Source organism: Panthera pardus, unplaced genomic scaffold (genome assembly GCF_024362965.1).
Source record: "Panthera pardus isolate Hobbes unplaced genomic scaffold, ASM2436296v1 HiC_scaffold_18, whole genome shotgun sequence".
NCBI lineage: Eukaryota > Metazoa > Chordata > Mammalia > Carnivora > Felidae > Panthera > Panthera pardus.
Window position 1 is genome coordinate 3,275,169 of NW_026526743.1, and position 23,242 is coordinate 3,298,410.

The 23,242-nt window shown below is 56.2% G+C and overlaps 1 protein-coding gene across 1 annotated transcript in view; it reads left to right on the forward strand.

Moving 5' to 3' along the window:
• GRIN2D (glutamate ionotropic receptor NMDA type subunit 2D) overlaps nt 1-22,414 on the forward strand; it is a 34,583-nt gene extending 12,169 nt beyond the window's left edge. The window contains 19 exon segments of the mRNA XM_053905549.1: nt 1,871-1,996; nt 2,204-2,433; nt 3,799-3,959; nt 20,086-20,236; nt 20,238-20,274; nt 20,497-20,729; nt 20,925-21,059; nt 21,061-21,178; nt 21,181-21,344; nt 21,346-21,522; nt 21,525-21,569; nt 21,571-21,723; nt 21,725-21,847; nt 21,849-21,869; nt 21,871-21,906; nt 21,908-22,033; nt 22,035-22,109; nt 22,111-22,194; nt 22,197-22,414. Of these exon segments, the coding sequence (XP_053761524.1) occupies nt 1,871-1,996; nt 2,204-2,433; nt 3,799-3,959; nt 20,086-20,236; nt 20,238-20,274; nt 20,497-20,729; nt 20,925-21,059; nt 21,061-21,178; nt 21,181-21,344; nt 21,346-21,522; nt 21,525-21,569; nt 21,571-21,723; nt 21,725-21,847; nt 21,849-21,869; nt 21,871-21,906; nt 21,908-22,033; nt 22,035-22,109; nt 22,111-22,194; nt 22,197-22,289 (2,288 nt within the window). The 3' untranslated portion in view covers nt 22,290-22,414.
• The last annotated feature ends 828 nt before the right edge of the window (nt 22,415-23,242 follow it).

Here is a 23,242-nt window from a genome sequence, read left to right on the forward strand (position 1 = left end):
GGACGAAATCACTGCTGGTGGTGATGAAGAGGATGAGAAACTAAGCCAGGGGAAGAGTTGGAGGGGTACAGGCTCGGTGCCATCAGGGGAGGGCAGGAGGGCCCCTTTAGGCAGGTGACTCGGTCCTGTGGAGATCTGGCTGGAGAACGGTTCCAGGCAGAGGGAGCAGCGGGCAGAGACCCCAAAGGTGGGAACGCATGTGGAGTGTTTGGGAAACGGAGCGAAGCCTGTGTGGCTGGAGGTGGCCGTGTGAGAGGGTGGGAGGCGAGGACCGAGAGGGAACAGAGTGGATGATGCAGGGGCCTTGGTGGCTCTGGTAGGAGAGTGGGGTTTCACTCTTGCTGCGACGGCCAAGGTTTTAACTACAGGTGATGGGGAGGGGGCATATGATCAGATCTAGGCTTATAAAACATCCCACTGGAGGCCCTGTGGAGGCCGGAGGCCCCCGGGAAGGCAGAGGTCCGTGCAGAGCGGTGGTGGGTGTGGGATAAGAAAATGGCAGTGGGGGTGAGACGAGGAAGGAACCAGTCCTGGGATGCGATTGGGAAGCTGACACCCAGCGGGTTGGTGGCCTTGAGGCGCACCGGGTCGGGATCTCACTGACCGAACTGGGAGACAACAGCAAGAAAAGTGCACATCGGGCCAAGGGCAGCAGGGCACGTCAGTTCTCTCTTGCTCTCTGAAGTCTGGGCAAAGCTCCTGGGAGCAGAAAGGCCGGGAGACAGCACAGCTCTTCCTTTGTGTTTCGTTTCTGTGTATTTCCCCCGACAACGTCTCCGTGGCCTTCTCTTTGCACCAAGGTCCCTGCGGGTACACCCTGAGAGGCACATGGGGCCCCTGCTTCAGCAGGGAAGTGACAAGGTCGTACTTGTGCGCCACCACGTTGCCCAGCGGAGGCAACAAGAGCGTTCCCGGATGCCGCAGTGACAGTCCGGGTGGTGACCCTGCTGTGACAGGGGCAGTGCTGGCCCAGGGAGGTCAGATCACCTGGTAGGAATCTCGGGGAAGTGGCGATTTGGGTTCATTGTCGGTGAAACCTCCCGGAGGCGGTGTGAGGAGGAGACGCACGGATGCGAGTTTGTCTGGTAGGTAGGTCAGGGTGGTGCCCCTGTCAGGGGAGCGGTGGAGACAAGGCGGAGAGGGCGAGGCTCATTCTGGAACTGTGAGTTCTGGCCGGTTAAAGCAGTGGGTTGTTGAGAGAGTGATCATGCCGGAAAGGAGCATGGAAGCGAGGCTGAGGGGCGGTGACTTTGTCACGGAGGCACTGGGGAGCCACAGAGGGCTATGGGCAGGGGGGAGGCCAGGTCACCGCTGGGTGCAGAAGGATCCTCTAGGGCTGCAGGGGCCGGGGAGGGGGGTGGTGGCTGGAGAGGGCAGACAGGGGACATGGTCCAGGGGAGAGAATGAGGTCTGAGCTTGTTGGCTGAGAGAGTGGAGACGGGGGCCGAGTTGGGGGGCAGGAGTCGGGGGGACAGGCTGTGGCTGGTGAGGGGGAGGGGGGAAGGGTGTGCAGCTGGCAAATGGCGGGGGTTGGACTGGATGGATGGCGGGGCTCCCAGGATGGGGGGCCTGGGCGTTGGCCTCAGTGTGAAACCTGGTAGGTGGCCAGGTGGAGACTCGAGGCTCAGGAAACAGTTTAGGAGACCGTTTATATTTGGTGGCAGAAGCCACAGAAGAGGTTGAGGTGGCCGTCTTTGGGAGACACTCTCCCAGGGGTCTGGATGGGCGCCGAGACGGTCCCTGAGATGGAGAGCCTGGGCAGGGGACAGAGCAGGACAGGGTCAGATCTCTGACGCACCGTGTTCTCACGTCTGTGGTCCCCCAGTCCTCGGCTTGGCCAAGTCATGACCCCACACCCCCTTGCCCCCAGAGCCCTACAGCCCTGCCGTGTGGGTGATGATGTTCGTCATGTGCCTCACTGTGGTCGCCGTCACCGTTTTCATCTTCGAGTACCTCAGTCCCGTCGGCTACAACCGCAGCCTGGCCACGGGCAAGCGTGAGTCCCCTTCCTCCATCACCTCCGAGCACCCGGACCGCAGATAGAACTACATTTCCCAGCAGCCCCTGGGGGGGGGGGCGGGTAGAGTGGCGGCCTCTGGAGGTGCCAAGAGGCCTTGGGGGCCGCTGGGAATTGTAGTTCCTTCTGCTCCCTCATGGAGTAGAAGGGATTTGGGGTCCATGGTCCCCTCCTGGCCCCCTGCAGGCCCTGGAGGCTCAACCTTCACCATTGGGAAATCCATCTGGCTGCTCTGGGCCCTGGTGTTCAATAACTCGGTGCCCGTGGAGAACCCCCGGGGGACCACCAGCAAAATCATGGTGCTGGTGTGGGCCTTCTTCGCCGTCATCTTCCTCGCCAGCTACACAGCCAACCTGGCCGCCTTCATGATCCAGGAGGAGTATGTGGACACCGTGTCTGGGCTCAGTGACCGAAAGGTGTGTGGCGGGGGCAGGGGGAGGGAGGGGGCGGGGGGGGGGAGGGGGGCGGGGATGGGGAGCTGGCTGGGATGGGAGGTCAGGTCAGAGTTTGGCCGCCGGGAGGTCAGGGAGGATTCCTGGGAGTCTTTTCCCGGAGAGAGTTCCAAAATGGTAGAATCGAACGTTCTGGAAGAGAAAGGTTGTGTTTCTATTTAAGTGTTCCCAGGAGGAGAGAGTGTCCCTAAACGTCCTGGGGTGGGGGTGGGGGGCAGCAATGCCAAATGGGCTATTCTAGACCAGTGCCTCCCTCAAACCGCGAGGAAGGGGGCTAATCTGCGACCTTTCCCCGGTGCAGATCGGTGTTTTTGTAAGACACCATAGAAACGAATTGTGAGAAAAGAAACATAAAATGGAAAAACCAAGACGCGCCGCATTCAAACCCCAAGTTTTACTCAGTTTCAACAGACATAACACCATTCTGGCCAATCGCTCTGGGGGCACGGCACCGGGCAGGCTCAGTCGGCAGAACGTGCGACTCTTGATCTCGGGGTCGTGAGTTCGAGCCCCACGTTGGGTGTAGGGTTTCCTCCAAAAATACATGCATAAATAAACTCCTCTCCAAAAAATTGCTTTTAGTGCTCCCTCTCTCGAGGTCTGTACTTCGCCTCATCACCGATCACGGTTTGTTTGGGGGCTGGTGATATACAGAGCACGCTTGGAGACCCGAGTGGTTAGCTGACCTGTTAGAACCTATCGTGACCCATTAGAAGGCTGAGAAATCAGTTCAGTGGATTCCAACAGCTTTTTTTTTTTTTTTTTTTCTGAACACGTAATATGTTTGCATCTTTGCTTGGGTCGTATACGCACTTGACGTTGGGCCAACACACACCTGTGTGGCTACGTCTGTTGTTAAAAGAGTGAACTGTTTCGGAACGGATGGGTACATAGCAACCGCCTCCAGCCCCCCCCCCCCCCCCCCCGCCCCGCCCTGTGCCAAGCGCCTGCCCCTGGGACCTCCCATGATCCAGCAAGTTAAAGGGTTAATGCCTGGCACGTCAGGGGCCTCTGGGACCCTTCTGGGACTCTGGAGCCAGTGTCTCTTCTGATCCGGCCATGCTGGCTGTTAGAGATTCCCACAGTACTGCTGATCATGTGTACGTATACGCGTGTGGACACACATGCACGCGTATCTGTGGCGACCTGCGGATGTGTCTGCTGGGTTGGAGTCGAAAAGGGTCGTGGTGAGCGAGCTTGAGAAACGCTTCTGGACCGGGGCGCCTGCCAGATGGCCGGCGTCCCCCAGAACAGAGCGTCTGGGTCAAGGATGTCCTTGACCCAGATGGCCCCAGGGGGGCGCCCTAATAACTTCCCATTCCGCCCTAGTTCCAGCGGCCCCAGGAGCAGTACCCGCCCCTGAAGTTTGGGACGGTGCCCAACGGGTCCACGGAGAAGAACATTCGCAGCAACTACCCGGACATGCATAGCTACATGGTGCGCCACAACCAGCCCCGCGTAGAGGAAGCGCTCACTCAGCTCAAGGCAGGGTCAGCGCAGACTCGGGCTGGGGGGAGGGGGGGGGGGGCGGGGGGCCGCCGGGGGCCCTGAGGCTGCTCCGCGATAGCGAGGGGCCGGGGGGGGGGGGGGGGGGGGGGGTCGTTCATCAGCCTCAGAGGTCAGCCAGGGGTGGGCCAGCTGGGAGGGCAGAGGTCACGGACGGCGGGCGCGAGCTCCCCCTTCCAGAAGTAGCGTCCTTGTGGTGTTTTCAGAGATCTAGTAGCCACAGATTCTGGGGCCAGACTGCCAGGGTTGAAATCCTGGCTCCGGCTCTTCCCGGCTGTGTGACCTCGGGCCAGTTACTCGACCTCTCTGAGCCTCGGTTTCCCCCTCTGTAAAATGGGGATAACAAGAGAACGCGCCCATCAAGTTGTTATAAGAATGATTACGGTTCTCATTATCGGTTAGTATAATACATTATTTAGTAGTACTGCTGGGCACACTGTGGGTGTTTGCTGTTATTATTATTATTATTTTCAGCATGATCATTAGACCTGAACTCGCCGGAATCCGTACTTGGATTAGTGTTTCTTTTCTTTTTTTAATATAGATATTTTTTAACTTCAGCCTCCCAAATCACAGGGATAAAGTTAAGTTCAGGCTCCGAAGTACAGACCAAGGTTCTAACAAAGCTGGGCACAGTAACTGTCCTCCCTGTTCCTCCTCGATTGCGTTATTCAAAGTGCATATATTTCCTTAGCCCCTAGTCTATGCCAGGCTAGTGAAGAAACAGACCATAATCCCCGGCTTTGGGGGAGCTTAGAGTCCAGAGATGGGAAATGAACCAGAAACACACAAATAGAGAAATCAGTATGATTGCTGCAGAAAGTGCCGGGTGAGTTAGGACGCGTCTGAATTGGGACACATTCACCAAGGTGTTCAGGGCGGGCCTCTCGGAGGAGGTGACCGGAGCAGAGCCCCAGAGGACGTGAGGGTTAGCCAGGTGGACTTACGGAGGCAGAGCCTTGCAGGCAGAGGAAACAGGTTGTGCAAAGGGCCTGAGACAGGAGTGGTCTTGCGGCTGTAGGGCAGAGAGCTGACCGAGGGGAAGATGAGAGTGAGACGCGGGTGTGGGACCTGAGGCTGAGGTCAGGGCTGGGTTTTCTTCGAAGGGCAGTGAGAAGCCATGAAGAGGGGGGAATTTAGGCAGGGGAAGGGCGTGATCTGATTTCTGTTTGCAAATGCCCCTTCTGGCTGCCCTGTGGCCAATGGATGGTCGGGCATCAGCGGGACCAGGGTGGAAGCTATCGCGTCCTCTGGATCACGGTCCCCAAGGCCCACCCTCTGCTCACCCCTCCAGTAGCCACTCCTAACCGAATCGTTTTTTACCGCTCTGTCTCGATTGAAATTTTTGAAAAGAAAGCTAACCGGTCCGGTTGAAGGAAAATGTTGGGTACGCATCGCAAAGCGGCGGGGTGGGGGGTTGGACTCTCAGAACCAGTTGCAGACAGGAAACCGAGGCTTTGTGAGAACGTGCAAGTCATTCGTTCCTTTTGAAATGTTTTAAGGAACACCACCTCTGTGCCAGGCACAGTTCCTGCACTGGATAACAATAGACAACACAAGAGGTAAGTTGCATGGATCGTTAGGAGTAAACAGACAGAGGTGTCTTTTTCTCTCTCAGTAAGAAGTCCAAGGCGGGCATGACAGCTCAAAGATACCGTCAACGATCCCAACCCTTTCCACGTATTCGTTCCGCCATCCTTCCAGCCTAGACCTTCTTGCTCACTGTGATTGCCTCATGGTCACAAGATGGCTGCTGCCGCGCTGCAGCCTTCGTTCCAGGCGAGAAGGCGGAGGAAGCGCGAAATTGTGGAGGACTTCCTCCCGGCAAGGCCTTGCCTTTTTAGTGGGGGGAGAGTCTGCCTTTCTGGGGGAACTTCTGGCTGTTTCGCGGGCGTGTGCCAGATGGTCACTCCTAGCTGCAGAGGAGGCTGGGAAACTGAGTGCGTCAGCCTTCGGGCCACCGTTGTAGACGATGGCAGAGGGAGAGGTCACAAAGGGAGACTGTGCCAGCCAAGCCGTCCGCCGGAGTCCTGCCCTTGTGCAGTTTGTGTTTTGCCACCGAGAAGCTTCTCCCGTGTATCTTTTCCTTCTCAGGGGCTCTCCTTCCGCCGTCTGTCTTGACCCCTGGGGGGGGCGGGGATCACACGGTCTCTTGTCTCCACCTCTGCCTGTGTCCCCTTGGGGCTTCCTTCCCCTGCAGACCTCTCACTTCTGATACCGGGAGCACCTTCTCATGAGTCACCTCTTCTTTCTTTCCCCTCCTGTCTCTTCACTGCTGTTCTCTCTGCCCCACGCCCCACCCCTGCAGAGATCTGTCCCCCCCTTCTCCTTCACCCTCCCCCTCGAAGCACCACGAACTCGAGGTGTGTTGGGTAACAGGCTTTTCTTTTTAAACCGAGACTTTGGGGGCGCCTGGGTGGCTCCGTCGGTTAAGCGTCCGCCTGTGGGTTTCTGCTCAGGTCATAATCTCCCGGTTCGTGGGTTCGAGCCCCATGTCGGGTTCTGTGTTGGCAGCATGGAGCCTGCTTGGGATTCTCTCTCTCTCTCTCTCTCTCTCTCTCTCTCTCTCTCTCTGCCCCTCCTCCACTCGCACTTTATCTCTCTCAAAATAAATAAGTAAGCTTAAAAAAAAAGTACAAACAGAGAGGCTAAACAAGTTCAAGGTCAGAATTCCGCCCTGGAGAGAACCCGACTCCTTGTCCCCCAACATGAATCTGTTTCCTTGCCTTCCGCATCACCTCCATCCGTCTCGCATCCCTTGGCTCCTGGCCCTGCGTCCCTGAAACTGCTCACGTTGTCATCTCTTCTCTGACGGATCCTCCTCCCTCCCTCTTGAAAGGTCCTGGTGATTACAGTAGGTCCGCCCAGATAATCCAGGATAATCTCCCCATCCCGAGATGCTTCATTTAATCACATCTGCCATATTCGCGGGTTCCAAATATTAGGGTGTGGGTATCTTGGGGGGCATTATTCTTTCTACCCCCAGTTCTCAGAGCATAATCTCTCTCCAACCGGAGGTGTGGATTCTGCGTGGGCACAACTCCTTGGCCCCAGGGACCCCTCTGGCAATAGGGGGTGGGGCGGGGAGAGTCCTCAAAAGCAGGGGGCCCAGAACAGCACTCCCTTGCCTGAGGTCTGAGGGGTGTGTTGAGTTTGGAGAATCATGGGCAGAGGTGTTGGGACACAGAATAGCACAGGAAAAAAAAAAAAGAAAAGTTAAAAAAATTTTTTTTAATGTTTATTTATTTTTTAGACAGAGACAGAGGGTGAGTAGGGGAGGGGCATAGAGAGGGAGACAGAATCTGAAACAGGCTCCAGGCTCTGAGCTGTCAGCACAGAGCCCCACGCGGGGCTCGAATTCACGGACCTCGAGATCATGACCTGAGCCGAAGTCGGAAGCTGAACCGACTGAGCCACCCAGGCATCCCTTTATTATTTTTTTAAACGTTTATTTTCGAGAGAGAGAGGGCGTGAGAAGGGGAGGGGCAGAGAGAGAGGGAGCCAGAATCTGAATCTAGGTTCTGCGGTGTCAGCACGGAGTCCCGTGTGGGCCGCGAACTCACAAACGGTGACATCATGGCCTGAGCCCAAGTCGGGCGCTTAACCAACTGAGCCACCCAGGCGCCCCCAGGGGTGTTCAACAGCCCTGATCGTACAATCAGACGGCCCTGGCTTGGAATGGGAGCTACCCCTTACTTGCCGTGGGCCCTGGGCCAGTCAACTCAGCTTCTGAGCCCTAATTTTTGCCTTCATAACATGGAGTCAACAATCCCCCCGGGGTTACAAAGTGGCTCTGGGAAACGGAGACGCCAGGAACCAAGATTCCTGTCCGCCTTGTCGGTTTTGTCCTCTCAGGGGCCACTGGCTCTCATCGCAGGCTCTCTGCACAGATCTTGGCTTCGGCTGTGCCCATGGACGCTGTATGGCCCCCAGTTTCCCTGCAGGTGTTTAGCTCCAGGGTCCGGCGGGAGCCCTGGTGCCGCCTCGGTTCAATTTCACAGCTCGGCTAGTGAGAATCCCGCCGGTCCAGCGAGGAGTCGGGTGCCCTTGGCCGGGCCAACCAGCAGCGGCCAGGGTGGGACCTGGTCACATGGTTCCTGGGCCGCCACGCCCCTGCGCCGCTCAGGTTCTCAAAGATGAACCTCGGGGAACCTGCTGGCAAACAAAATCTGGTGCTCATTTCCAGAACGCGCTTCCTCCACCGGCCTCCTGCTTTTCCAGGGGGTTTCCTGGTGGACCCCTCAGCACCCTTCCCAGGGCTCCCCCATCTGGAGGAGAGCCCCCGTCTCTGTGCCCAGCACGACCGCCTGTCGCCTTCACATTCCCTAGCTTCTTGAACAAAATTTCCCTTCCCCCCAACTGTCTTTGAACCTCTCCTTAACGGTATTCTTTGCCTGACACTTGCTTGTTGTTAAAACTAAGGTAGGGGGTACCTGGGTGGCTCAGTCAGTTCAGGTCACAATCCCATGGTTTGTGAGTTCCAGCCCCACTAAAGGCCCTCTGCTGTCAGCCCGGAGCCGGCTTCGGATCCTCTGTCTCCCTCTCTCTCTGCCCCTCTCCCGCTTGCGTGCACCTGCTCGCTCTTCTCTCTCTCTCTCTCTCTCTCTCTCTCTCAAAAATAAATAAACATTAAAAAAATAATAACAAGGTGGAAAGAGAAGCGCTCTCCCCCACCTCTCCTTAACCTTTGTGTATGATTCCAGGAGTTTCTTCCTGCCTTTTTTTTTCCCCCCCTAGAGCAGACCTGGGGAACCATACGCGTAATTTAAATGTTTCTATCGGCCACACTCGAAGAAACGGGATAGTAATCTTAATGATGTTTACCCCAATATCCCCCATATGTTCTTTCCATAGTAATATGAAAATCAATGGCCACAAAACATTAATGAGATGGGTTCTTTTTTTTTTTTTTTTCCGTTTGGGGGCTTTGAGGCGTGTTAACACGCACAGTTGCCTCTGAATTTGGAGTCGCCACATTCCCAGTGCAAAAGAGTGACACCCGACTAGTGACTGCCATTCTGGACAGCGTAGATCCAGAACACTTTTGACCTCTTTTTTTTTTTTTTTTAAGTTTATTTATTTATTTATTTAGTAATCTCTGCATCCAAGGTGGGGCTTGAACTCACGACCCCGAGATCAAGAGCCGCGCCCTCTTTGGAGTGAGGCAGCCAGGCGCCTCTTTTTACCTCTTTTGTTGTTCCATTTTCTTCCCTTCCTTTTCCTCCTTCGTCTCCTCCTCGGCGTCGTCTCTATTTTATTTTACTTTTATTTTTATTTTTGAGAGAGACAGAGCGTCAGCGGGGGAGGGTCAGAGAGAGAGAGAAAAAAACACAGAATCCGACGCAGGCTCCAGGCTCCCAGCTGTCGGCGCAGAGCCCGACGTGGGGCTCGAACTCACGAACCGTGAGATCGTGACCTGAGCCAACGGAGCCCCGCAGGGGGCCCCTCCTCTGCCGCCCTCTTGCTCCTCCTTCTCTGGAACTTGTTCCCGCTTCCTCCTCTCCTTTGTTCGCTCCACCCCCCACACAGTGTGTGTGTGTGTGTGTGTGTGTGTGTGTGTGTGTGTGTGTGTGTGCGCGCGCGCGTGCGTGCACGGGAGGGGCAGAGAGAGAGAGAGGGGAGAGAATCCCAAGCAGGCTCCGCACTGTCAGCGCAGAGCCCCAGTTTCTAACCCAGTTTCTAACTCAGTTTCTAACTCGGAAACTGTGAGGTCATACAGGGTCATACAGGGTCTCCCCGCCCCCTTAGGATCGCTGGAACGTTGGCTCCAAACTCCCTTCCCAAGAATCCTGCAAAGTCCGGTGCTTCTCAGGGTCACTCTGGCGGATTTAATTCGCTTTCTGGAACATCTCGCCGGCCCGAGCGTATCTTCCCAGCTCCACAACCTATCGACCCAAATCGGAACCCACGCCTCCCCCGAGTCCCCAGAAAAGCCCCCCCCCGCCCCACCCCTCCGCGCTGGCCTCTCAGCTCCGAATGTCTAGGGCTGGGACCCCGCTCTCCTCCGGAATTCGAGGCGCGCCGCCGCCCGCTGCTGGGAAGTGTTTCCTGGCCGCGTTAAAAGACGTAAAAAGAAACGGGTGAAATTAATTTTAACAGTGCGTCTTACTTAACCAGGTATAATCCAAATATTGCAACGTGCGATCAGTACGGAAATGGTTGGGACCTTTTACATAATCCCCCCCGCCCCGCACCCCCGCAAGAAGCCGGGGTGCGTTTTACACTCAGCGCATCTCAGATCAGACGCGCCGCGTTGAAGGGCCCAGAATAGCCACGCGGCGTGTAGCTACCGTATTGGGCCCGCCGGGCCTACATCACGTAAATGCAGATTTGCCTAGTGAACCTTAGGAGCAAGCCCTGGGCCCCACCCCGAGCCCCCTGGGACTTTCTCCCTTCCTTACTCACCCCCAGGGTATCCGACCCAGCCAGCCAGCCGACTCCTCGCGCCCTCTCCCCTCTCCTAACCATTCGTCCTGAGCCCCTCCCTCTAGGGAGCCCCCTGGGGATTCGAGATCCTCTCCCTCTGTTCTGCACCGCGGGGCGGTCTCCCCGGGCCCTGCCTACTTCCGGGGGGGCTTGAGGCCCCATTCCTTGGGAATCGGAGGCATTGCCTTCCTCTTGGACTTATCCAGGTATGCCTCTGGTCGTCGGTCTGTTTCCTCGGGGAGCAAGAATGCAGTGACTCAGGGGGACCCCGTGTCCAGAGAATCCACTCGGTTCCTGAGTTTGGGAGAGCAGCCCCATCTCAAAAAAAAAGGACTCCAAATCTATCCCACCCCTGACTTCGCACCAGGATAGACACCTGTTTTGTTTTGTTTTGTTTTGTTCACCCAAATGTCAGCCACAACCCCCGCCCCCCAACAACCCCCTCCATTGCTTGAGGCTCCAGCCCGTGTCTTTTTATAATTCATCTCTGTGTTGTCGGGGCTGTTGTTGTTGGGATGTGACATGGACAAGCTAAGCGTGAAGCTCAAGGATTTGTCTGTGTCCCACGTGCACATGCGGACGGGCGGGCGACCACCCCCAGATCAGGGTATGGGAAATTTCCAGCCCCTCTCTGGTCACCCTAGATTGTCACTGTAAATTAGCATTGCCCGGTTGGGGATATCCCGTAAGCAGAAGCGCACGGGTTGTATGTGGTAGCTTTTGTGTCTGGCCTGTTTTGCCCGAGCTCTGTTCTGCTGGGGAACGTTGGGATTATTTCCAGTGTTCGGCCATTAGGAAGGTTCTATGAACCTTCTTTTTTTTTTTTTTTCTTTCTTAAGTTTATTTATTTTGAGAGAGAGAGAGAGAGAGAGAGAGAGAGTGTGTGTGTGTGTGTGTGTGTGTGCACGGGAGGGGCAGAGAGAGAGAGGGGAGAGAATCCCAAGCAGGCTCCGCACTGTCAGCGCAGAGCCCCAGTTTCTAACCCAGTTTCTAACTCAGTTTCTAACTCGGAAACTGTGAGGTCACGACCTGCGCTGAAACCACTCAACTCACCGCCCCCGCCCCCGCCCCCGGCGCCCCCTCTACTGGGAACATCCCTGTGGAAGTCTTTGGGGGGATGTACACATGCATTTTTCTTGGGTCAACACGCATGGGCGCAAACTACAGGGTCGTAGGGAGGTGTGTGCTTAGCTTTTAATTTTTTTTTTTTTTCAACGTTTTTAATTTATTTTTGGGACAGAGAGAGACAGAGCATGAACGGGGGAGGGGCAGAGAGAGAGCGAGACACAGAATCAGAAACAGGCTCCAGGCTCCGAGCCATCAGGCCAGAGCCTGACGCGGGGCTCGAACTCACGGACCGCGAGATCGTGACCTGGCTGAAGTCGGACGCTTAACCGACTGCGCCACCCAGGCGCCCCAAGCTTTTAAAAGATACTTCCCTGGGGCGCCGGGGTGGCTCAGCCGGTGGAGCGTCCGGCTTCGGCTCAGGTCACGATCTCACAGTTCGTGAGTTCGAACCCCGCGTCGGGTGAGTTCGAACCCCGCGTCGGGCTCTGTGCTGACAGCTCGGAGCCTGCTTTGGCTTCTCTCTCTCTCTCTTTCTGCCCCTCCCCTGCTTGTGCTCTGTCTCTCTCTCTCAGAAATAATAAATGAATAAACTTTATAAATGAAGGAAGGAAGGAAGGAAGGATGCTTCTAGACATCTGCCAAAGTGGTTGGGTCAACTTCCACACCGGCAGCGCGTTCCTCTGGTCCCGTATCCTTGCCAAGGCCTGGATCCTTCCCATCTCGTTTTCATTTACTGTAGTGTTCGTTCTACATCAAGTTCTGCTCTAACTCATGTAATGAGGTCATTCTCAGCTTTCTGGGGCTCCCGTTAAGTCTGTGGCCTCACAGTTCTAGAGGCTCCCGGTGCTCCGGGTTCCTTCTCAGGGCCAGGGAAGGAACTCCCCATGGCTCGTAGCTGGGCATCTTCCCGCCGTGTCTTCACGTCGTCTTCCATTTCCGCATCTCAGTGTCCAAAGTCCCCCCTTTTTGTGGGGACGCCCGTCTTGTTGGATCAGGGGCCGCCTTATTTTATCTTGATCACCTCTGTAAAGACCCTACCTCCAACTAAGGCAGGACTTCCATGTACAACTGTTGGGAGAGGTGACTCAACGCGGGCTTGCGCTGACAGCCGCGAGCCCGATGCAGGGCTCGAACTCCTGAACCATGAGATCATGACCCGAACCAAAGATGGACGCTCAACCGATTGACCCACTCAGACGCCCCTCAACCCATGATATTTTAGAGGTGAAGATTATCATTCCCATTTTACAGATGAGGAAACTGAGGCGTAGCAAGGTCCCACAGCTGCTGGTAGCAGCGCTCGGATTTGAACCCTGGCCATTGGATTCTGAGCCCAGCCCCTCCACCACTCCACTACCTTGCCTCGGGTGGGCAGAATCCCAGAATCACCCTCTTTGTGCCCCTCCCCAGAAGCCTCTTGGACTCAAAGAATATCTTGCGTTTCTCACTGTCCCTTCTCGCTCTGACTTCCTCCTCCGGCAGAAATTCTTTTTCTCCCCAGTATTCCTTTCTACTCTTTTCCCCCCTTAGTTCTATTTTTATCGGAGTTAGACATCCACATAGTTTGCAGAGTCAAATACAAGATCTCTCTGGTTTTTTAACGAAAGCCAACAGCGTCCCATCTGCCTACCCTTCCCGTCTCGCCCGCCCCAGAGCAATCTGCGTTTACCTCATTTATTGTATCATTTTGCTGTTTGTGTCCCTGCCTCGAAATACTGTGTTTGTATGGCTACCTCTTGATTTTTCAATTTTGGGTATTTTCCATTCACTTCTTGCTATGGGAGACACATACTCATACTCTTATTCAAATTACCCCAGCCTCCCACACTGTGATTCTGGCTAGATGAAAATGCAGTGTTTATATGTTATGACTGTGTAAATGCTCCCACAGCTGCCAGAAGTAGTAAACCATGATTACTTTCCTCTCCTACACAATTCTTTGTTTTTCCTGGAGTTAATCATTGTCTTTCTTTTTTTTTTTTCCCCCTGGAGTTAATCATTGTCTTTCTTTTTTTTTTTTTCCCCCACTTGCTTAGTGGCTGAGTTTTCTTTGTTAATTCAAAATGCTCTTAACTATGTGAATCTCTTCTTCACATACTCATTTGCATCAGGTACTCCGTTAATTTCACCATACTGACGAAGCTTCCCTCGTGGCCTCTGACCTGCTCCGGCATGCTGCATAGCTACTATCCCCATCCTTTCACCGGTCCCCTGGTTTGGATTCTGTCACATCCTAAACCTCACTCTTCCTGGATTTTTCTCTCTTGCTCTTTTGAGCTTCCTGACAAAAGGCACATGGCGCACACGCATGTGTGCCCATGTGTGTAAAATTTTAGAGACACTGCATGTCGAAAACACCTTTAGTCTTGATAGGCCTTCTGGCTGGGTATAAAATTCTGGGCTGGAGGTCATTTTCTCTCTAATTTTTTTTAATATTTATTTTTGAGGAAGAGAGAGCGAGCGAGCTAACGAGGCAGGGGAAGAAAGCAAGAGGGAGAGAATATCCAAAGCAGGCTCTGTACGGACAGCAGACAGCCCAACGCAGGGCTCGAACTCACAAACCTCGAGATCATGACCTGAGCCGAAGTCAGACACTTAGCCGGCTGAGCCACCCAGGCGCCCTTCCTCTAGAATTTTGAAGGCGTCGCTCTGTTGTCTGCTAATTACCAGCGTCACTGGTAAAAAATCCAAAATCATTCTGATCCGTAAGCCTGTGTGTCACCTGTTTTTCTTCTCAGTGCGTTGACATTTCTCAGTGAAGCGTCTTTGTTCATTTTCATCGCTGGACCTCCCAAGGGTGTCCTCCTGTCATTCATTCTGGGAAACTTCCTTGATTTCTTTCAGTTGTGATTTCCCCCTTCCCTCCATTTCTCTCTGGAACTCTTATTAATTTGATATCGGGCTTCCTGAACTATCTCTTCCTTTCATTCTCTTATTTTTTCAGCTCTTTATCTTTCCGCTCTACTTCCCGAGAGCTCTTCCTAACCTTATCTTCCACTCTTTATTCAGCTTTTCACTTCTGTGAGTGTATTTTCAATTTCCAAGAACTCTTTTTTTTTTTTTTAACTTTACTTATGTCTCTTCATCATCTCTAGACCCCATGTGGGGCTTGAACTAACGACCTTGAGATCAAGAGTCACATGCTCCTCCAACCGAGCCAGCCAGGTGCCCCCCCCCCCCAAGAACTCTTTTTTTTTTATCTCTGAATTTTTATACTATTTTCTCAATTTCATAGTATTATTTACAGTGTCCTATTTTATAATACGCATGGTTCGAAGTTACAGTATCTTGTCTTCTTCACATTTTCTCCTCTCTGTGTAATCTGTTTGCTCCAAGTCTCCCCCTCGCCGCCCCTTCCCATTTGTTGGGTTCCTTTCTATCTTTCTTCCTGAGGCTTTACTGATATCTAGTAATCCCTAGAAGTCTGCTCATACGTGTGTTTTTGTTTTCTTTTGTTTTTGTCTGTTCATATTTTGCAGGGAAGTCCAGAACTCTGGAAGCGGAGGGCTTGTGATTACGCGAGTGGGGTTTTTGGCTATGAACGTCACTGTAGGTGATCTGCCTGGACCATTTTTGTTGGGGAATTCCCAATGTCAGTATTTTTTTTTTTTTTCTTAGAGTGGTCGTATGTATGTATGCACGTGTATATGTATCACATACACGGAGAGAAACAAGGGAAACAAATACTGAATTATGATCTCCCTTACAAAATAACCCCTAATGATATGAAAGTTAAAAGACATTCATCCATTCAGCCAGTAGGGATTTTATTTATTTATTTATTTATTTATTTATTTATTTATTTAAGTTTATTTACTTTTATTTTGAGAGAGGGAGGCAGCAGGGGAGGGGCGGAGAGAGAATCCCAAGCAGGCTCCACGCTGTCAGGACATGGGGCCCGATCTCGTGAACCCTGAGACCATGACCTGAGCTAAAATCGAAGTCGGATGCCTCCCCGATGGAGCCACCCAGGTGCCCCTCCCATACGTATCTATTACGTTCTTTCACCATGCTCTCTTGGACCTTCCACTCTAGTCTGGGAGACAGACACAGATGTGTTCCTAGAGCATCGGTCTCCAATAGCCCTCTCTGCGACACAGACGGGGCGCCTGGGGGGCTCAGCAGTTGAGCATCCAACTCTTGATTTCGGCTGAGGTCGTGATGTCACGGTTCGTGAGAGCGAACCCTGCGTGGGGCTCTTCGCTGACAGCAAGGGGCCTGCTTGGGATTCTCTCTCCCTCTGTCTCCGCCCCTCCCCCCCCCCATAAATAAATAAATAAATAAATAGGGGCGCCTGGGTGGCTCGGTCAGTTGCGCATCCGACTTCCGCTCAGGTCATGATCTCGAGGTTCATGGGTTCGGGGCCCCGCGTCGGGCTCTGTGCCGACAGCTCAGAGCCCGGAGCCTGCTTCGGATTCTGTGTCTTCCTCTCTCTCTGCCCCTCCCCCGCTCATGCTCTGTGTCTCTCTCTCTCAAAAATAAATAAATATGAAAATTTTTTTAAATAAATAAAGAGAGAGAGAGAGAGAGAGAGGGAAATGTTCTCGACTTTTGCAGTCCAGTGTGGTACCCACCAATTTGCGATCGTTTGAAATGTGGTTGGTGTAACTAAGGAACTGAATTTTTCTTTTTCTTTCTTTCTTTATTTTAACATTTATTTATTTTTGAGAGAGAGAGAGAGACAGAGCTTGAGTGGGGGAGGGGCAGAGAGAGAGAGAGACACAGAATCCAAAGCGGGCTCCAGGCTCCGAGCTGTCAGCACAGAGCCCGACGCGGGGTTCGAACCCACAGACCGTGAGATCGTGACCTGAGCCGAAGTCGGACGCTCAACCAACTAAGCTACCAGGTGCCCCGGAAACAAATTTTTAAACTTTAATTTCAATTTAAATTCAAATAGCCCTACCTGGCTAGCAGCTACCACCATGGACAGCACTAGAAAATTCCATCCCTACAGAGAGGTACAAGGGAATTGGCGGCCTCACATGGTTTTGGCTGGCTCACAAATGTGGGCCCACCCTACCACAGAGGGCACAGGGGCTCACAAGAAGAGAAAGGAAATGCACCCCTTAAAAAGAAATATAAAAGGGGCACCAGGGTGGCTCGGTCATTTGGGCGTCCGACTCTTGATCTTGGCTCAGGTCATGATCTCAGGGTTCATGGGTTCGAGCCCCACCTGGCACAGAGCCTGCTTGGGATTCTCTCCCTCCCTCTCTCTGCCCCTCCCCCCTCTAAATAAATAAATAAACTTAAAAAAGTAAATAAAACAAGAAACACAGCTTCTCCTCCCAGCCAGTTCTGGAAGCCCATTCTGTTAAGGATGTTCAATTCCTCACCCTCATGGGGGGGGGGGCAAAAAAAGGAAACCTCATGTCCCCTTTCCATACAGTAAGCATTATTTTTCATTCCCCTCCTATCAATTAAACTGCACACATATACATTGTTAACTACCAGCCTGAATTCATTCATTCAGCCACTCTGTTAAGCACCTGTTGTATGCCGGGTGCCGTTCCAGACCCTGTGGCTACAGCGGTGAACCGGACAGACAAGATCTGTTCCTTCACGGAACTTCAAGCCCAGTGGGAAGAGGGCGAACCATAAACTTAATAACCAAGAACATATCATAGTTACGAGGGGATACGTGCTATGGACAAAAACACTGCCGGGAGCGCGAGTTTCGGAGACCTAGGGAGGAGGCTACGGGCTGCAGTATTTAAGAAGGTGCTCAGACAGGTGTCTTTTGAGCCAACACTTGAAGGAAGTGAGGGGTGGAGCCAGGCGGCTATCTGGGAGAAGACTGTTCCAGCAGAGGGAACAGCCAGTGCAAAGATCCTGAGGCAGGAGTGTGCTGGAGTGGTCCAGGAACTTCCTGTTTGCTGCCATAGGTTCTTGTAATGCGAGGAGACCCCCGTTACTGAGTGAAGTGAGGAGACAGCGGAGGCTAGTGAGCTGAGAAGGCGCGGAAGCTGTGACTCAAATGTTAAGATCCCTCTGGCGACGGGGGGCAGGAATAAACAGGAAAGCAAAGAGATGCAGGGCTCCCCAGTGCCCTCTCTCAAAAATGAAGACACATTAAAATAAAATTTAAAAAAGACTGAGCGGGGCGCCTGGGTGGCTCAGTCGGTTGGGCGTCCGACTTCGGCTCAGGTCACGATCTCGCGGTCCGTGAGTTCGAGCCCCGCGTCGGGCTCTGTGCTGATGGCTCAGAGCCTAGAGCCTGCTGTGGATTCTGTGTCTCCCTCTCTTTCTGCTCCTCCCCCCACTTGTGCTCTGTCTGTCTCTCAAAATAAATAAGCATTTAAAAAGAAACTTTATTTTTTTTTTAAACGACCGAGCAAAGGGGGCCCCTGGGTGGCTCAGTCAGTTAAGTGGCCGACTTCAGCTCAGGTCATGATCTTGCGTTTTGCGAGTTCAAGCCCCGAGTGGGGCTCCGCACTGACGTGTGGAGACTGCTTGGGATTCTCTCTCTCTCTCTCTCTCTCTCTCTCTCTCAATAAATAAATAAATAAACTTAAAAAAAAAGAGAAGACTAAGCAAAGGATTAAAAGTGAAGGCTCTTAGATCCTCTCTTCCTGAAAGCCTCTCACACCTCCCTGCCATTGGAAGCCTTGGTTTTTGACTCTGTCCACAATGCCTCCCAGGTCTCTCCCCCACCTCCTCCCACACCTCCCCCTTCCTCCCCGCAAGGACCCCTGGAGACCTTCCTTACATTTTACCCTAGTCCTCAAGCCCCTCCCTCCATCCCCCCCTCTTCAGCCTGACTCTGGAAACCTGCAGTTCTTTCTACTTAGACTGGGAGGCGATTCACCTTTCGCCCCCAAGGGCATTTTCCTAAACAAAGAGAAACGTAGAGGGAAATTACAGTTTGCCTACAAGGCAGTTGTGATATATATATCACAACATATATATATATAAATATAAAGTTTCCAGATGTCAGCTGGGATCTCCCTGCCTGTTAGAATCCATATAAAACCCCGTTTTCCAATTGTGGGATCTTGACTGCCCTCCCCCAGATTTCTGCTCTGTCTCCAGAGCTTCAAATTCTTTGCCTCCCCCCTCCCCCAAATGTTTGCTTTGGCTGGAATCTGTTCAGTGGGTGGTGGGGGGGAGGGGATCTGCTGTCTGTCTCTCCACTTGGGGTCTGCGGACTAATTCTGCCCTTTTCTTTCATTTCTCTGCACGTACAGAGGCAGGTACACAAGGCATTGATGTGCTCATGTGTGAGGAGGTAGAGAGGGCTTTACTGGAGATTTGACTCGGCTGGTTAAGCATCAGACTCTTGGTTTCGGTTCAGGCCATGATCTTGTGGTTCAGGGGTCCGGCCCCGCAACGGGCTCCGTGCTGACAGCGCGGAGCCTGCTTGGGATTCTCTCTCTTTCCCTTTCTCTCTGCTCCTCCCACGCTCGCTCGCTCGCTCGCTCTCTCAAAATAAATCAACATTTCAAACACTTATTTTAAATAATAAATTAATATGGAAGGGCACCCGGGTGGCTCAGTCGGCTGAGCGTCAAGGCTCTTGACTTCAGTTCAGGTCGTGATCCCAGGGTCGTGGGATCGAGCCCCGAGTCCAGCTCGGCGCGGAGCACAGAGCCTGCTTAAGAGTCTCTCTCTCTCCCTCTGGCCCTCTCCCCCGCGTGCACTCTCTCTCTCTCTCTCTCAAATAAATTTTAAAAAATTAACATGGAGTTAGGCTCTCTATGGGCCTCTACGGCTCTTTTCTTTTTTTCTTTTTTTCTTCACGGATACGCCCTGGACATCTCGATGTCAGATCATAGGCCTAGATCTTGTTTCATCGAATAGTGACACAGCCTGGACTTCTTTATCCACTCATCCGTGCGATCCACAAATATTTACAGCCCCTGTGGGTGTGCCAGGAACTGTGCTGAGTCACAGCTTGGAATGTGTCCCAGCTGGGGCTCGCAGTCTCCGAGGAGAGGCTGAGGTTCATCGGATAATCACAGAAGTACGCGGAGGGCGGCAGTTGCGAAGGAGGGGACGCGGGGCGCGTGCGCCATCGTGTATTCGTCCGTGAGGGGGAATTCTCTCTCCCTGCCTGTCTTCGTCTCAAGGTTTAGAAACCGGGGGCCTAGCGGGAGGAGGCAGGCCAAGTAAGTAAGGTGCCCGTCTGGGCCTGCGGTTCCCATCTGAGTAATGGAGATAAGTTTCCACCTCGCAGGAGCGCTGAGAGCCTTGAACGTGGTATTACCCGCCGATGGCACGGCGCCCGGCACGATACAAGCGATCGTTAGCGTTATTATGATTTGCAGGAGTCCCCTGTCTGAGCCTCAGCCCTCTGTAGAATGGAGGAGTATCCAGAACCTTCTCTGGAGGGCTGCGGTGAAGGCTGAACATAACGTTCTCCGGCACGTTCTTTGCACCAAGCCATCAACTTACCTTTGCGGCAACCGTGGAAGGGAGGTATTGATGTTGTCCCCACTTTGCAGCTCCAAACGGAGGCACCGAGAGGTGCGGTGGCTTGCTCTGGAGTTCACCACCAGTCAGGATGCGGGGCAGTTGGAGGCTATTAGGGGTGAGAGGGGGTTCCGGGAGGGCTGTGAGAGCATCTGGGTGGGACTGACCCTGCCTTTCATGCCCCCTGCCCCCCCCCTCCCCCCCCAGGAAGCTGGACGCCTTCATCTATGATGCGGCTGTGCTCAACTACATGGCCCGCAAGGATGAAGGCTGCAAGCTGGTCACCATCGGCTCGGGCAAGGTCTTTGCCACGACGGGCTACGGCATCGCCCTGCACAAGGGCTCCCGCTGGAAGCGCTCCGATCGACCTGGCTCTGTTGCAGTTCCTGGGGGACGGTGCGGCTGCGCACGGGGATGCCTCGGGGGTGGGGGTGGGGGTGGGGGTGGGAGTGGGGGTGGGGGCCAGAGCCCTGGGTCGTGGGCGCAGGAGGGGATGGGGATCAGGACACCAGGGTCTAAGGGAGGAGAGGCCAGGCGCCTAGACTCCTGTATCAGAGAAGAGGGTCCGAGGAGGGTGCCCCTGAAGTTGACCCCTGCCCCCTGCCCCCCTTTCTCCAGACGAGATCGAGATGCTGGAGCGGCTGTGGCTCTCCGGGATCTGCCACAACGACAAAATCGAGGTGATGAGCAGTAAGCTGGACATCGACAACATGGCGGGGGTCTTCTACATGCTGCTGGTGGCCATGGGCCTGTCCCTGCTGGTCTTCGCCTGGGAGCACCTGGTGTACTGGCGGCTGCGGCATTGCCTGGGGCCCACCCACCGCATGGACTTCCTGCTGGCCTTCTCCAGGGTACGCGGGGACAGAGGCAGGCAGGGCTGCGGGGAGGCAGGCAGGGATGCCTCGCAGTGGGAGACACCTGGGTCGAGGTCCCGGCCGGGCGGGAGGGCTGGAGGGGAGGCGGGCGGGTCCCGGGCGGCTCCCCGCCGCCCCCCCCCCCCGCCCCCCCACTCGCTGACCCCCGCTTCTCTCACGGCCCCCCCGCAGGGCATGTACAGCTGCTGCAGCGCGGAGGCCGCCCCGCCGCCGGCCAAGCCCCCGCCGCCGCCGCAGCCGCTGCCCAGCCCCGCGTACCCGGCGGCGCGGCCCGCGCCCGGCCCGGCGCCTTTCGTGCCCCGCGATGCGCGCGGCGGTGGACCGCTGGCGCCGCGCCAAAGGTGCCGGGCCTCCGGGGGGCGCGGGCCTGGCCGACGGCTTCCACCGCTACTACGGCCCCATCGAGCCGCAGGGCCTGGGCGTGGGCGAGGCTGCGCGCGGCGCCCCCGGGGCGCGGCGGGGCGCCCGCTGTCCCCGCCGGCCGCGCAGCCCCCGCAGAAGCCGCCGCCCTCCTACTTCGCCATCGTGCGCGACAAGGAGCCGGCCGAGCCCCCCTCCGGCGCCTTCCCCGGCTTCCCGTCGCCGCCCGCAGCCCCCCGCCTCCGCCGCCGCCCGCCGCCCGCCGCCCGCCGCCGTCGGGCCGCCGCTGTGCCGCCTGGCCTACTGAGGACGAGAGCCCGCCGGCGCCCGCGCGCGCTGGCCGCGCTCCGACCCCGAGAGCCAGCCCCTGCTGGGGCCCGGCGCGGGCGGCGCGGGGGGCGCGGGGGGGCTGCGGGCGGCGGGGCCCAGGCCGCGCCACCCCCGTGCCGCGCCGCGCCCGCCCCCCTGCCCCTACCTGGACCTCGAGCCGTCGCCGTCGGACTCGGAGGACTCGGAGAGCCTGGGCGGCGCGTCGCTGGGCGGCCTGGAGCCCTGGTGGTTCGCCGACTTCCCCTACCCGTACGCCGAGCGCCTCGGGCCGCCGCCCGGTCCGCTACTGGTCGGTCGACAAGCTCGGGGGCTGGCGCGCCGGCAGCTGGGACTACCTGCCCCCGCGCAGCGGTCCAGCCGCCTGGCACTGCCGTCACTGCGCCAGCCTGGAGCTGCTGCCGCCGCCCGCGCCATCTGAGCTGCTCGCCACGACGGCCTGGACGGCGGCTGGTGGGCGCCGCCGCCCCCCGCCCTGGGCCGCCGGACCCCCGCCCCGGCGCCGGGCCCGCTGCGGGTGTCCGCGGCCGCACCCTCACCGCCCGCGGGCCTCGCACCGCGCGCCCGCCGCCGCCCCGCACCACCACCGGCACCCGGCGCGCCGCGGGGGGCTGGGACCTCCCGCCGCCGGCGCCCACCTCGCGCTCGCTCGAGGACCTCAGCTCGTGTCCCCCGCGCCGCCCCCGCGCGCAGGCTCACCGGGCCCTCCCGCCACGCGCGCCGCTGCCCGCACGCCGCGCACTGGGGGCCCGCCGCTGCCCCGCCGCGCCCCACCGGAGACACCGGGGCGGGGACCTGGGTACCCGCAGGGGCTCGGCGCACTTCTCCAGCCTCGAGTCCGAGGTATGACGCGGCCCGGGGGGCCCCCGGCGCCCCCTCGGTCAGCGCAGGCCACGGCCCGAGGGGGCGCGCGCAACAGACAGGACCCGCGTGGGTTGGGAAGGAAAAGTTGGACCTGGCCGGACCCCGCCTGGAGCAGCGTCCTGCGCCCCCGTCGCTTTGGGGGCACCAAGAGCCGGAAGGGATTTGGCCCCCCCCTCCCCCAAATCTCACCCAGCCTGAAAGGGAGGGGGTGGGGGTCTCGGAGCCCACTGGAGGTTTGTTTTTGTTTTGTTTTGTTTTTAAACCCGACAAGGGCTTTTTAACGTCACCAGATGGGACGGGAGGTGGGGGAGGGGGTGGGGACACGCCGCGCCCGCGCCCCACCCCCACGCCCGGGGCCGTGGCCCCCACATCACTGTGCAGCTCCCCGGCCCCGGCCACGCCTCCGGGGAAGCCCGTTTTTAACCTTTCATCCATTGGGACTCAAAACTGTGAGACGCGTTCGCCAAACTGTGACCCCAGACCTTGGCCCCGCCACACAGAAATCCCTGACCCCAGACTGTGACTTCCGACCCCTAAAAATGGTCATCCGACCCCAGACTGTGACCCCTGACCCCAAACTGTGACCCGAATCCCAGACTGTGCCCCGACCAGACTGTGACCCTTGACGTCATACCGTGACACACCCTCCTCCTTTCCCCACCCTAGGTCGCTTTTCCCAATTTTGACCTCGGACACTCCCAACGGAAGCCCCGCCTCCCCCTGTCCCAGCGTTGATCCCAACAAACACCGGGCCAAACCCTCCCACCCTGTCGCACCTCACTACCGGCCCCACGTGCCACCAACCACATCCTCTCCAACTCAGCCCTTATCTGTGACCCTCCCAACGAAAACCCAGCAGACACCCCCTCCCCTCCCCCCCCCCGCCTCCCCCCCCCCCCCCCCCCAAGCCTCCTTTTCCTAGATCTCCAGCCGGGTCT